This window comes from Propithecus coquereli, unplaced genomic scaffold (genome assembly GCF_000956105.1).
Source record: "Propithecus coquereli isolate 6110/MARCELLA unplaced genomic scaffold, Pcoq_1.0 Scaffold69, whole genome shotgun sequence".
Classification (NCBI taxonomy): Eukaryota; Metazoa; Chordata; class Mammalia; order Primates; family Indriidae; genus Propithecus; species Propithecus coquereli.
This window is the reverse complement of record NW_012152951.1, coordinates 1,527,362-1,539,797: the sequence shown is the minus strand read 5'-3', so window position 1 is coordinate 1,539,797 and position 12,436 is coordinate 1,527,362. Positions and strand designations below refer to the sequence as shown.

Here is a 12,436-nt window from a genome sequence, read left to right as displayed (position 1 = left end):
AAGTTTTAACAACCCACCCAGTGAGAGGGAAAAAGGGGCTTGGCTCGACCCACACTCAACCCGTTTTCTTTCTCCCCGACCCCGATTCACTCCTGAGGTCCTTAGTAGACTTCGGCACGCCAGGAGGACCCCGGCCTCCGGAGACTCCTGGCCAAGAGAAAAGCAGATAACACAGGCACTAATTCCACTCTCATGTGTGACTAATCAAAAGGGGAGTCAGGCAGAGGGGACTCCTTGGCTGGGGCTTTAGCGGCAGAGCAGGTTCGGGGCAGATTCGGAGTAGGCAGCGCCGAGGTCGCCCAGATTCCCGACATGCTCCGCGCGGGGGCCTTCGAGGCTCCTTTGCTGTTGCCGCCGCCGCCGCGGTTGCTGGGGGTGGGTGAGAGGAGGAGCCGTCACGGACCCTGTGGAGTCAGTCTGTGTTGCTGTTTTTGCCTGAGGAGTCTTCCTTCTTACGTCGCACCCTGAATCCCGTGGTGTCGAGGGGGAGTCCCTGCGGACACCTCGCACGCAGTGGAGATGCCTCTCTTTGCCACCAATCCCTTCGATCAGGATGTTGGTAAGTGTTTTTGCCGCTCCCTGTCCATTCCCCACCGGACTGCAAGCCCCCTCTGCCCGCCTCTGCGTACGTTGTGGGCCCCCGGGCCAGGGCCAACCTCTTCCCCTTTCCTGACTGAGGCTCCTTCCCTAAGAGGTGGGAGAAGGTTGGGGGTTTGGCGCATCCTCTCTGAAAGAAATGGGACTCAGCATGTGAAAGGGCCCTGGAGCCGGACTGTGGGTTTCGAAAGAACTGCTTAAGGGGTTCGTGTAAAGGGCCTCGGAGGAGCAGCTGGTGTAGCATCTGGTGTTGGGACTGTGCTTCTAGAAGAACAGCGAAGGGCTGAGGCGTATCTAGGCTAGAGTAGGATTATAAACCACATTCACAAAATGTGTTTCCCTGGACAAATGTTGAGCGTTTGGAGCTGGAAGAATGTTTGAGGTAAGGTTCTTTAGGGTCTTAAAATCCCTTGTAGCGGTAGCTGGAGGAGAGCTCTGGTTAAAGGTAGACTTTCAAAAATGTTGGGAGGGATGAAGATGAAATACCTGGCAACAGCTGGAACCCGATTGAGGACCTGAGACTTGGGATGCCTTTCTTAGGTTAGGTCTGTGCACTTTGAGAAGTGTGGAAGAGGACCTTGAATCTGGAAAGGCTTTTGCAATGCTAAATTTTGGTTGTTATTAGGTACTGGTCATATCAGTCCAACAGGTTAGTTTTTTGTTTATTTATTTTTTTCTGGCCTGAGGATAATAATTATGGGGAATTTGGGTTTCAGGAAGAGAATTTTGGGGTAATTTGAATGCACTTAGGAACCAGTTGGCACAGAAATGCGGAATGAAGGTGAGTCGAATACCATATCCAAATCTCCTAAGGCAGAATTTAATGATTACTCTAGTAAAGGAATACAAAGACAACCTTATGAAGTTACTTTATACTTCCTCACGTATTTTAATTATGAAAGGTAGGTGTTGAATTTTGCTTTTTTAACTCTTCCTTACAGCATGTCACTGAAGCTTGGAGGTTTGGATTCAGACTAGAAAAGGGTTCAGTCCTATCTATGTCACTTCCTAGCTCACAGTCAAATCCTAGGCAAATTAGATTCTTGAAGTTCCAATGTCTTCATCTTTAAAGAGGGGGAAACACCTCATTCTGTTCTGTGATTAAATGAAATAATATGTGTAGAGGGCCTACTACAGTGCTTTTATATTGTAGGCGCTTACTAAACGCTAGCTTTTTTGTTCCCGTTTTAAATGAATGTCCTGAATCTTAGCAGTGCATGGAACTTTGGAGATCACCAATAATACTTGACAGCTAATGAATTGGAAAATTACATTTAATTTAATAAGCATTTAGCACACACTATTTACAGGACACAGTGCTTAGTGACAGAAGAGATTCGGTGATGAACACCACCTGGTTGCTGCTATCAAGAAGTTTTACAACCTGTTACATCAATCTTTAGAGAAGATGCTTAAAATAAAACAACGCTTGTTCCTTCTGTTTCCGGCATGTTTGTCTAGTTTTCATGGTCCTGTATCATCTAAATACCCACTACCAAGTCACCTTTATATCCTAGTGACTTTTTGAACACATATTTGCACTGCATTCAGTTAAATTTCTTAATGTCAAACCTGTTCCTAGTACCTACACCACCCAGTTCAAACATAGGCTCCTTCCTGCCTTTATGCTTTTGCTTCTATTATTTTGTCTGTCTTTCAACATATCCTAATGTTTTAAAGCCAGCTCAGAATCCAACTCGTTATGCCAGAATCGTTTTCTGTTCACTCTAGCCAAGGGTTTCTCAGTAGCAACATTATTGACAGTTTGGACAGATACAATATCTTTGTTATGGGGATCTATCCTCTACAATGTAGGGTGTTTAGCCTCATCCCTGGACTTTACCCATTAGATAGATGCCACTGGCACCCAACCCCCAGTCATGATTTTAAAAATCTCTGGACAGTGCTAACTGTTCCCTCAGGGGACAAAATGGCTCCCAGTTGCTCTAGTTCACTGTAATTTCCACCCTTTTATGAACTTCTACAAATTATTTTAGTATTTTTTGTCTTTACCAACTTATTTAGCATTAAAGATAGTTATATCCTGCTTTTTTTTGCTCCTTAATTAGTGGTTGCAACATAGTAGATGCTTAATAAATGTTTGTTGAGACTGTGTCAGTTGAGCCTGCCAGACAGTAAGCTTCTTGAGTATAGAGACTTTGTTTTCCTCCAGAAAAACTTACTTTTTCAAGTTAGGTTTTGGTATTTGGATCAATTCTGTCCTCACGATCAATGTGTCAAAATATCATGAAAGGTTAATCTAGCTAAGAAAACCCTTCAGAGATTCCCAGTAAATAATCCTTGGACAGTGTCCAATAGACTCCCATGTTAAATTTTTTACTAGTTATGGCATATAGAATATAGTATGTAGAGTGCATTTAACAATTTTCTTTCTCACCTTGTCCATCAATGAGTATGTCAGTGACATTAAAGCACTCCCACTAACTCATTTGTTGTTATTATTAATCACTTAACATTTGTATATATTTGCACTTATTCAAAATTGTCTTTAGCTTTGTTCATGCACTGAAAACGAATCAGAAATTCACTGACTGATTTATGTAATACAACATTTCTTATAAAGAAGCAAAATGCTCCTAATAGCTTTTCCTTGAAGAAATGCCTAAACATGTTACTAGAATGTGAGTTCTGTGAGGACAGGAATTTTTGTTTGATTTGTTTACTACTGTGTCCCTAGGATGTAGACCAGGGCCTGGCACTGATGAACATTCAGTAAATATTCCCTGGAATAAACGAATCTTGTTTTGTACCTTGTATTTCTTCTAAATTCTGCTCTTGAATTATAAAGGTAACTCACTCCTTCAGGTTATTTCATAGTCCTTACTCACTTCCATCTTGCCAAATCAGTGGTCAATTTCTAGTCCATTTTTTTGTTGATCTCTTAAGCATTCCTCTTTGATACACAGTACTTTTTTTGTGGGATTCCAGGACACCAAACATTTTCTGATTTTCTTCTTAGCTCTCTTTTTAATCTTTTTTGCTTCTCCTTTTTGCACCTTCCAAACATTGAATGCCCTGGGGCTCAGTTCTAGAACCTCTTCTGCTTAGACATTTTTTCCCTTGGAGTCTTAGGAGGGAACTTAGCTTAATGTTAAGAATTCAGACCCTGGAGCCACACTGAATTCAAATCCCAGATTTGCTGCCTACCAGCACTGTGATTTTGGCCTAGTTGCTTAGATACTCTGTGCCTTAGTTTCCTTATCTTTAATATGGGATGTAGGGTTAATAATAATTCTTAACCCAGAGGGTTGAGTTCATATTTGTAAAGCACTTAGAAAATTTTTTCTGCTTTTTATTTACAAAGCAAGATTTAAAAAAGAACCTCATCTAACTTCTTAGCTTTAAATAACATGTGTATTGTGGTGACTCCTAAATGTATGTTCTTAGCCTCTTGCCTGAGCTCCAGACTTAGATACTCATCTACTCAGCATCTCCACCTGTATTCTGCTTGGAGTTTAAAAACAAACATGGCCAAAACTCAGTTTTTAGTTCTTTTCCCAAACCTGTTCATTCCTTCATCCTTGCCCATCTCAGTACATGGCACCATTAATATTTACAGTCACTGAGCTCTAATGTTGAGGACTCATCATTGATTATTCTTATTCCTTCACATTTTATATCCATTTTATCAGCAAGATCTTTTGGCTCTACTTTAAAAATATATTGAGAATCTCATCACTTCTCTCCATTTCACCACTATTATCTTACTTCAGTCATTATTACCTCTTTCATAGACTATGGCAAGAACCTTCCAGTAGGCTTCTTTGCTGCCACTCTTGCCCCTATAATCAGTTCTCATTTAAGAAGGCCAGTGATCTTTTAAAAATGATAATGTCATTTACCTGCTCAGAACCTTCCAGTAGCTTCCCATCCTGCTTAAAGGGAAATGCCAATATTTTATTGTGGCCCACAATTTTGCCCCTTCTTATGTCTCTGATATGATTATGATCTCCAGGTTCTCTCTCTTGCATTCCATGCTTCTTGGATCTGAACACCCCAAGCTCATTCGTGCTTTTTTAGCTGTATTTTGCTGTTTTCCTTGCCTGGGATACTCTTCCCCCAGCTATTTGAAGGTCTAGATGTCACATCATTCTGGACTCTGTTCAAAAATCACTTTTTAAGAGAGGCTTTCCCTCTTTTTGTAAAAAATAATCCATCTTTACCCGCCCACTTTGTTTCTTTGTTCCATTTTGTTTTTCTTTATAGCATTTAACTACCTGACATTAATTGATTGTCTTTTGTGTGGAATGTAAACACCATAAGGATGAGAACTTTTCATTTCTATCTCTGATACCTTAGGTTCTGGTACATAGTAAGCACTCAATAAGTATTTATTGAATAATGAATTATTGACATTTTTCTAGATCATCAGTCATGTATCTGGTGTTATCACCTAAAAATATCCATCTACCGGAAAACTGAACTCATCATTCCCAGTCTGGTTCTTCATTCATTATTTGGTAATATTATAGAGTTCTAGTTATTTTGACTTGAAACCCAAGAGGCATCTTTGAATTATTCTGCCTGTGCTAAATCATCATGACTTTGTTTTTATAATAGTGCATTTGCATTCCTAGTCAGACTGCTTTGGACCAGTCCACATCCTACAGACTTGGATGTGTTTTTAGTCTGTTTTGCTTAGTCTAGTCAGTATCATAAATCATAGCTAGATTAATCTTAAATGTTAATATCACATTATTCTCCTGAAGTATGTGATGGAAAGACCTTGGGCTTTGAGTTTAAAATGCACCTGCACCATTTACTATTAGTAAATGGGCAAAATATATAGTTGGATAGATACAGAATCTCTTTGAGTTCATTTTCCACCTCTGTAAATTGCGATAAGAATATCTGCCTCATGGGGTTGCTATGAGGATTACTTGTAAAAACACATGACATTCTAACTCTTAGTTGGAGTTGAATATGCTTCAGATATCTCAGATTCAGCATGTTCAAAACCACATTGAAACTTTTCTCGTCAGTTGCGCTTTTCCTCAGTTTTGGTAATTGATATCTCAATTTACTTGGTCACACAGGTCAAGAACCTGGAAGTCTTTCTTGACTTCTGTAGTTGTAATTCTCTACATTCTAAGCAACAAATATATACTGTGTGCCAGACACACTGAACATGTCTTTAAGAATTCCAGTGTTGCTATAGTCTGCATGATCTTCGTAATAGCTCTTGAATCCATCCATCCATCCCTCCATTCATGCCTCCCATCCTCTCTATTCTCATTGCAACTGCTAGGCAGGTTTATATCACTGCTTTCTTAGATTAATACAGTAGGCTTTAGCTGTTCTTCCCTGCCTCCAGTCTGTCCTCATTCATTTTCCAGGTGGCTGATAGTGATATTTTAATAATATAGATGTACTTGTATGGCTCCTCTGATTAAAATATTTCAGCAAATCTATAGCTTTCACAGTAATTTGAACTTCTCAGCATGACATGTAAGACCTCTTTAGCATTTGGCTCTTTTTTAACTTTTCAGCCTCACTTTCCACTTTTTTCCTAAAGGCATATTTTATTCCTTATTGGTGTTATACCACTGTGCTTTATCAAGTGTGGATCCTCTGGCCAGACACATCTTTCTCTTCGTTAGTCTCGTCTAGAGTTGTTTTAAGGAGATGATACATGTTAAGCACTTAGCACAGCACCTGGCATGTAGTAAGCAATGGATTGTCTCCTTTTATAATAAAGTTAGAAACAAATATGGTGACTGTTGGATTCTAAGGGCTTCAGTCGGTTACTGTCAAAACATACCTAGGAGAGAAATGTGAAGATTCAGAATACAAGTATGTTAAAGGTCTCATATCCACTGTATTAAGAAATTGTATTCTTTGAATTTTCTGTTCCTATTTTATCTCTCCTGTAAGCTGTTCTTTCTAAGGCTTTTAGGTTATCATTTCTATTTTGTGCTCTTCTCTGAAATGCTTCCATGTTGTTCTTTTGACACTTACTTCCTTTTCTGGTTAGCAGAGCTTCAGATTGCTCTTTATAGATACAATTTCCAGTTGTCAGGAGGGTCAGGGACATTAGATGAAACATTTTCAAAGAATCAATTTCCCCTAATTGCAAAAAGAGAATAATTTCTTTCAGATTTGCTTTCTCCATTGGCCATTCTTGATGAACTGTCGCATTTTCAAGCTGACTGAATGACAGACCTTTCCCTACAGCCTGAAGATGATGAGCAGTCATTCTGTTAGCGTTTCTCACCTCCCCAAATCTTTGACAATCAAGATATTTTGAGAAAATCAAAAGTAGCCGTTTATCAGAAAAAAGTTCTCTAATCCATTGAGAAGACTGTTGAAATTCAAATGAGGCTCTGTGTGTGATTTTTATAGGTACTGCTGGGCACATTTCTCAATCTCTTCTTTTTAAGTATTAGTGTATGGGTAATCTGAGTATATAATGAGATCATTAGGAAGCTTTGAATTCTTTAAAAGCAAGTCAGGGTTATTTTTGTTTTTCGCTTTTCCCTTTCCCACAAACCCTGTTTTTGTCTTAGAAAATAAATAGTTTTGACTTCATTTGCTATTCACAGAACCATTTACAACTGCTACTAGTAGCTTATATTCTCACAATTTAAAAATATTTGTTCTTTTATAACTGGGAAGAATTGTGCTACTGATTTTGAGGCAGCATCAATAAATGATGTGAATAATTTTAGGGCTCTGAAATGAGTTGCATTTCTGATCTATACATACAAGTTTGAGTCAGATGCTGATCCTGTTTATGTGTAGGAAAGTGAAGAAGGTAGTTCGTGAGTGTTCAACATAATATCTGCTTATGACTGTACCACACATTCTTGGTTATGTCATTAATTCAGGACCTGTAAGATCATTCTTAATTATGATCGTAGGCAATTTATATTTGATCATACACGGGCCTATCATTTTTAGTTAACTATTAACTTTGAATAAATTAGCTTTTAATATGCTTAGCTATTATATTTACTTATTTTTTAAAGTTTTTTAGTTGCGATCGATAAGAAATGTATTTATTTTAAAAAAATATCCAAATGCTGGTATTGTCCAGAAAAATTTAACAGGTTTATTTATAATTGTTATAAAGTTGAACTGCTGAAACTTGTTCACTGAAACATTTTGACTTGCATTAATGGTTTACATCCTCTCACACTTATGTTAAAAATTCACACACAAAGTAAAATAGAAAAACTGCCAATACCGGACTTCTATCCCCTTTGTTTCCACTGACAGCCATGTATTTAGATACCTTTTTGACCCCATGGGAGAAAATATGTAACATTCAATACTACCAATAACAGGCAGAAGCGACTTTTTTTTTTTTGAGAATGAAACATTTCCCATCACGAGTGGATTCTTAAGCACGTTGGATGTCTTTTGGTACCAGGCCTGTAGTGATGAAGTTTCTTCACCCCGCCAGTAGAGATTGCACTCCTGCAAGCAGCTTTTGTAGCCAGTTGCTTCCTGGGTACGTTTCCACCAGTTGATTTGCAGGCAGTTTGTTTTGTATGAACCTCCTTACTTATCCCCCTTCTCCTGTTGGAGCTTGGGGAGCTAGAGGCAGCGCTGGCATTAGGGAGCCACAGCAATGCAGCAGTGGCTGGGAACACAATTCTTAGCTATTGTGTTCTTAAATAAGGTGGTAAGTTTTAAGATTCCAATGTGTTTTTAAAAAAAATGCACTTAGGTATTTCACACACACAAAAAAAAGCCTACTTGGCTACCAGTCAGCAAGAATGATGAATTAATTATTAAAATGCACTACCAGATCAAAGTAATAACTTGCTTTCCTTTTCTGAGATGCAGTAAATGTTAGACTGAGGGATATTGTTTGGAATGACTCACTCAGTCTTGGGCTTCAGAGAGGCTGAGGGCCTATGGGGCAGAGCTCTGGGATTCCTCATCAAAGCATTTCCACTTAGATTTGCTTTATATATTGGATTTCTTTCAAGATAAAATTTTCTTATAAAGAGTGTTGAATAATAAATAATTTGGCTGGTCTTTGTTCCTTTTTCCTGGGAGGGAGCCTCTAAATCCTTGGAATTTCCTGAGCGCTAGGAGCATCTCGTTATTCATGGTGGGCCCCTAGAACAACACCTTAGTTTATGTTAACATATGACTCACTGTGGGGGCTGGCCACTCCAGAGAGACTAACCATGTGATCAGAAAATTTGGGCTTTGAATCACAGGACCTCCTGGGAAGAAAAGGGACCTGGAGATTGAGTTCCACCATGTGGCCAATCATTTAATAAATCATGCATATGTAAGGAAACCCCAGTAAAAACTCTGGATGCTGATGATCATCTGCTGTATATCACCTGGTTGGTGATATACATTGTGGTGATACACATTGATGTGCCAGGATGGTGATGCCTCCTGGGGACACAGAAGCTTCATGTTTGGTACCCTTCATATCCATGGGTTCCACATCTGTGGACTCAACCAACATAAAAAATATTTGAGAAAAAAATTGTGTGTGTACTGAACATGTACAGACTTTTTTTGGTCATCATTCCCTAAACAATACAGTATAACAACTATTTACATAGCATTTACATTGTATTAGGTATTATAAGTAATCTAGAGATAATTTAAAGAATATGGGAGGATGTACATATGTTATATGCCAGTACAATGCCATTTTATATCAGGGACTTGAGAATCCTTGGATTTTGGTATCCTCGGGAAGTCCTTGGACCAAACCCCCAGGGATACCGAGGGACAACTATATATCTCTTCATTGGTTGGTCCTGATTTTTGTCCTTTATGATGAAACTATAATCATAAGTATAGTGCTTTCCTGAGTCCTGTGAGTTATAATGAATTATTAAACTTGAGAGTTTAGTAGGAACCCCTGAATTTGTAGCCAGTTAGTCAGAAGTGCCTGCGGTGGCCTGGGCTCCCTAGAGCTTATGCATGATATTTGAAGTGAGGGGAGTCTTTTGGAGAACTGTGCCCTCAATCTGTGAAGTCTATGCTGACTCTGGGTATTAGCATCAGAAGTATGTTAACTCTCTGGGTAGTTAGCATTGTAGAGCATTTCTGCATTTAAAAGTAAAGTCTGAAAATTATTGAACTAGATGCTTTTGAAGGTCTCTGCATTTCTATAACTGTTTATGGATTCATATTGCAGATACATGATTAATTTTGGCATTTATTGAGCACTTAGGCTGAGAGCATGGATATTGAAAGAATTGCCCAAAGTAGAAGTTATTATTTTCAGGGGATTTGCAATTTATTATGGAAGCTTGAACAATGACAGGTAAATTTGAGTCACTTCTCCTCTTAGCATACCCTCTGGCCAGCACAAAATTGAACAGCATTTCAACATTCGCTTTCTAAATAACCCATTTAGTTACCAGTGTAGTGTTAGTTTCTTATTATGTTTTTTTCTTTTCTCTCTTCCATACCATTTTTACATATTGGCAATAGATTAGTTCTGATTGGATTATTTTCTTGCTCAGAACTCTTTCTGGCTTTCTGATGTTTGTTTGTTTGTTTCTTTCTTTCTGGCTTGCTGACGTTTCTTTCATTCATTCATTCATTCATTCATTCGTTCATTCATTTTTAGAGACAGGGTCTTACCGTATTGCCCAGGCTGGATTACAGTGCTTATTCACAGGCACAATTATGGCACACTACAGCCTTGGACTCTTGGGCTCAAGGGATCCTCCTGCCTCAGCCTCCTGAGTGGTTGAGAATGCAGGTGCAATACTGTATTTGACTCTGATGTTTCTGGAATTAATACAAACACCTCATCTAGTATTTTAGGTCTTAGTGTAGTTATACCTTATTATAAACTTTCAGCAAGTAGTCTGTATTTCAGCCAGCCTAGATTCTGCATTTTACTTTTTTTCTGTTTTTATATCCTTACTCTTTATTCACTTAAATAGAAACAAAAGTGTTCATTATTTATTCTGTTCTTAGTTTATAAATTTATCAAGAAGCTTTTCCTGATTTTTCTTTTCTCTCCCTCCAGGTTCTTTACCTTTCTTTCATCTTGCTTTGTGCTTTACATTATTTCTTTGATACTTTTTCTATCATATATTTAAGGCCTCTATCTGCTGACTTCAATTCCTTTTTTAGATTGTAAGCCTGTTGGATAGGGTCTGGCATGGACTAGAAGCTTATTCCATTTTGTCGAATATGTATTCAAATTTTATGATTTCCTGCATGGAAATCACTTTACTGTGATCATAAATGTTTTGGACATTTATATTAATTCTTACACAAGGAATTAATTTGTGTGAATAACCTGCTTTCGTTATCCTCCCTGTTAGAAGACTGTAGGATGGCTAGGCATAGGTACCTATAAGTACTCACGTGTTATCACTCATTACCTCCTTACTGCTGGTAGGTGATGCTGTTTCCTTTAGGGCTGTGATATACATCAGGTATCATAAGCTTCCAAAGAATTTGGACACCGTTGGCTGCTTTATATTTTATGCTTTTATTAATAAATTCACATGACCTACCTTCACCTCTCAGTAGTAGGTCAAAATGGGAAAATAAATGTTCTCTGTTGATTGATGCAGCAGGGCATTGAGGAGAGGATGGAGGTAGGAATTTCTTTTATCACATGATCAGGACCAGCCGTTACAGATAAGAATCTCAGTCCTCTCCACCCCTCCAGATCTATCTCTAGTTCTCTGATTAAAAAATGTAAACTGTTATTGAGGATCTTGGTGATGTTATCTTTGAGCATATCTGTTCTTTGAATTGCAGTGCTCCAGTCAAGACTGGATATCCTGTGCTTCTGTACAGCTGTTGTCTTAGAAGATAGTGATGATTTTTTATTTTTTTTTTTAACTTTTTCCCCTCCTACATAGGTTCTGTTTCTCCTATGTTGCTTTTTTCTGTTTTGTTTTTCTTTTCCTTTCTTTTCTTTTTTTTTTTCCTCCAAATCCTGAAGATAGAAACCTTTATTTTCTATGAAGAAGATTTTCTCAGATAGCTGATAATCCTTGCTTGGCTACCCATGATTAACACTGGAGAAATTAAAAGCACATTGGAAGCTCTGATCATGTGGTTAGGTCTTGTTGACTTTGAACTTCATCATAGCTTGGTCTGGTGGGCCATTTACTATGGAATTCCCTCCCTCTCAAAGCACTATCTTTAGAGCTTTCCTCTTGGGCTGACCTGGAGTCTCCAGAGAAGTGTCTTCTAATATTCTCTCAGAGAGTGATGGTCCAAATGTTGAATCAGCCTTACATACCTGGGGTAAATCTCACTTGGTCATGGTGTATAATTTTTTAATATATTGTTGGATTCGATTTACTAATAATTTGTTGAGAATTTTAGCATCTATGTTCATGAGAAATAGTGGTTTGTAGTTTCCTTATCTTTGTCTGGTTTTGGTATTAGAGTAATGCTGGCCTCATAGAATAAATTAGGAAGTATTCCTTCTGCTTCAGTCTTCTGCAAGAGATCACAGAGAATTGATATAATAATTTCTTCCTCAAATGTGTGATAGAATTCACCAGTGAACCCATCTGGGCCTGGTGTTTTCTGTTTTGGAAGATTATTTATTATTGGTTCAATTTCTCTAATAGATATGGGCCTACTCAGATTGAGATTATCTCTTATTATGTGAGTTTTGGCAGATTATGTCTTCCAAGGAATTGTTTCATTTCATCTATGTGGGCATAGAGTTGCTCATAGTCTAGAAAAGCTTTGCTTGACTTCCAGAAAACAAAACTTTCACTCTTTTGCTTCAGCTGGGGAGAGGTAGTTGCTAGTTAGTGCCTTTGAGTGAGGAAGGCAAAGTAGCAACCTACCTGCATTTCAAACAGCTTTTATTCATTACTCCTAACCTTAAATCCTCTTTCTTCTT

The 12,436-nt window shown here is 38.3% G+C and overlaps 1 protein-coding gene across 1 annotated transcript in view; it reads left to right on the top strand.

The window, feature by feature from the left end:
- The first annotated feature begins 335 nt into the window (after positions 1–335).
- STAM (signal transducing adaptor molecule (SH3 domain and ITAM motif) 1) overlaps positions 336–12,436 on the top strand; it is a 74,677-nt gene continuing 62,576 nt past the window's right edge. Inside the window, exon 1 of the mRNA XM_012660899.1 lies at positions 336–559. Within this exon, the coding sequence (XP_012516353.1) occupies positions 520–559 (40 nt within the window). The 5' untranslated portion in view covers positions 336–519. The remainder of the gene's footprint in view (positions 560–12,436) is intronic.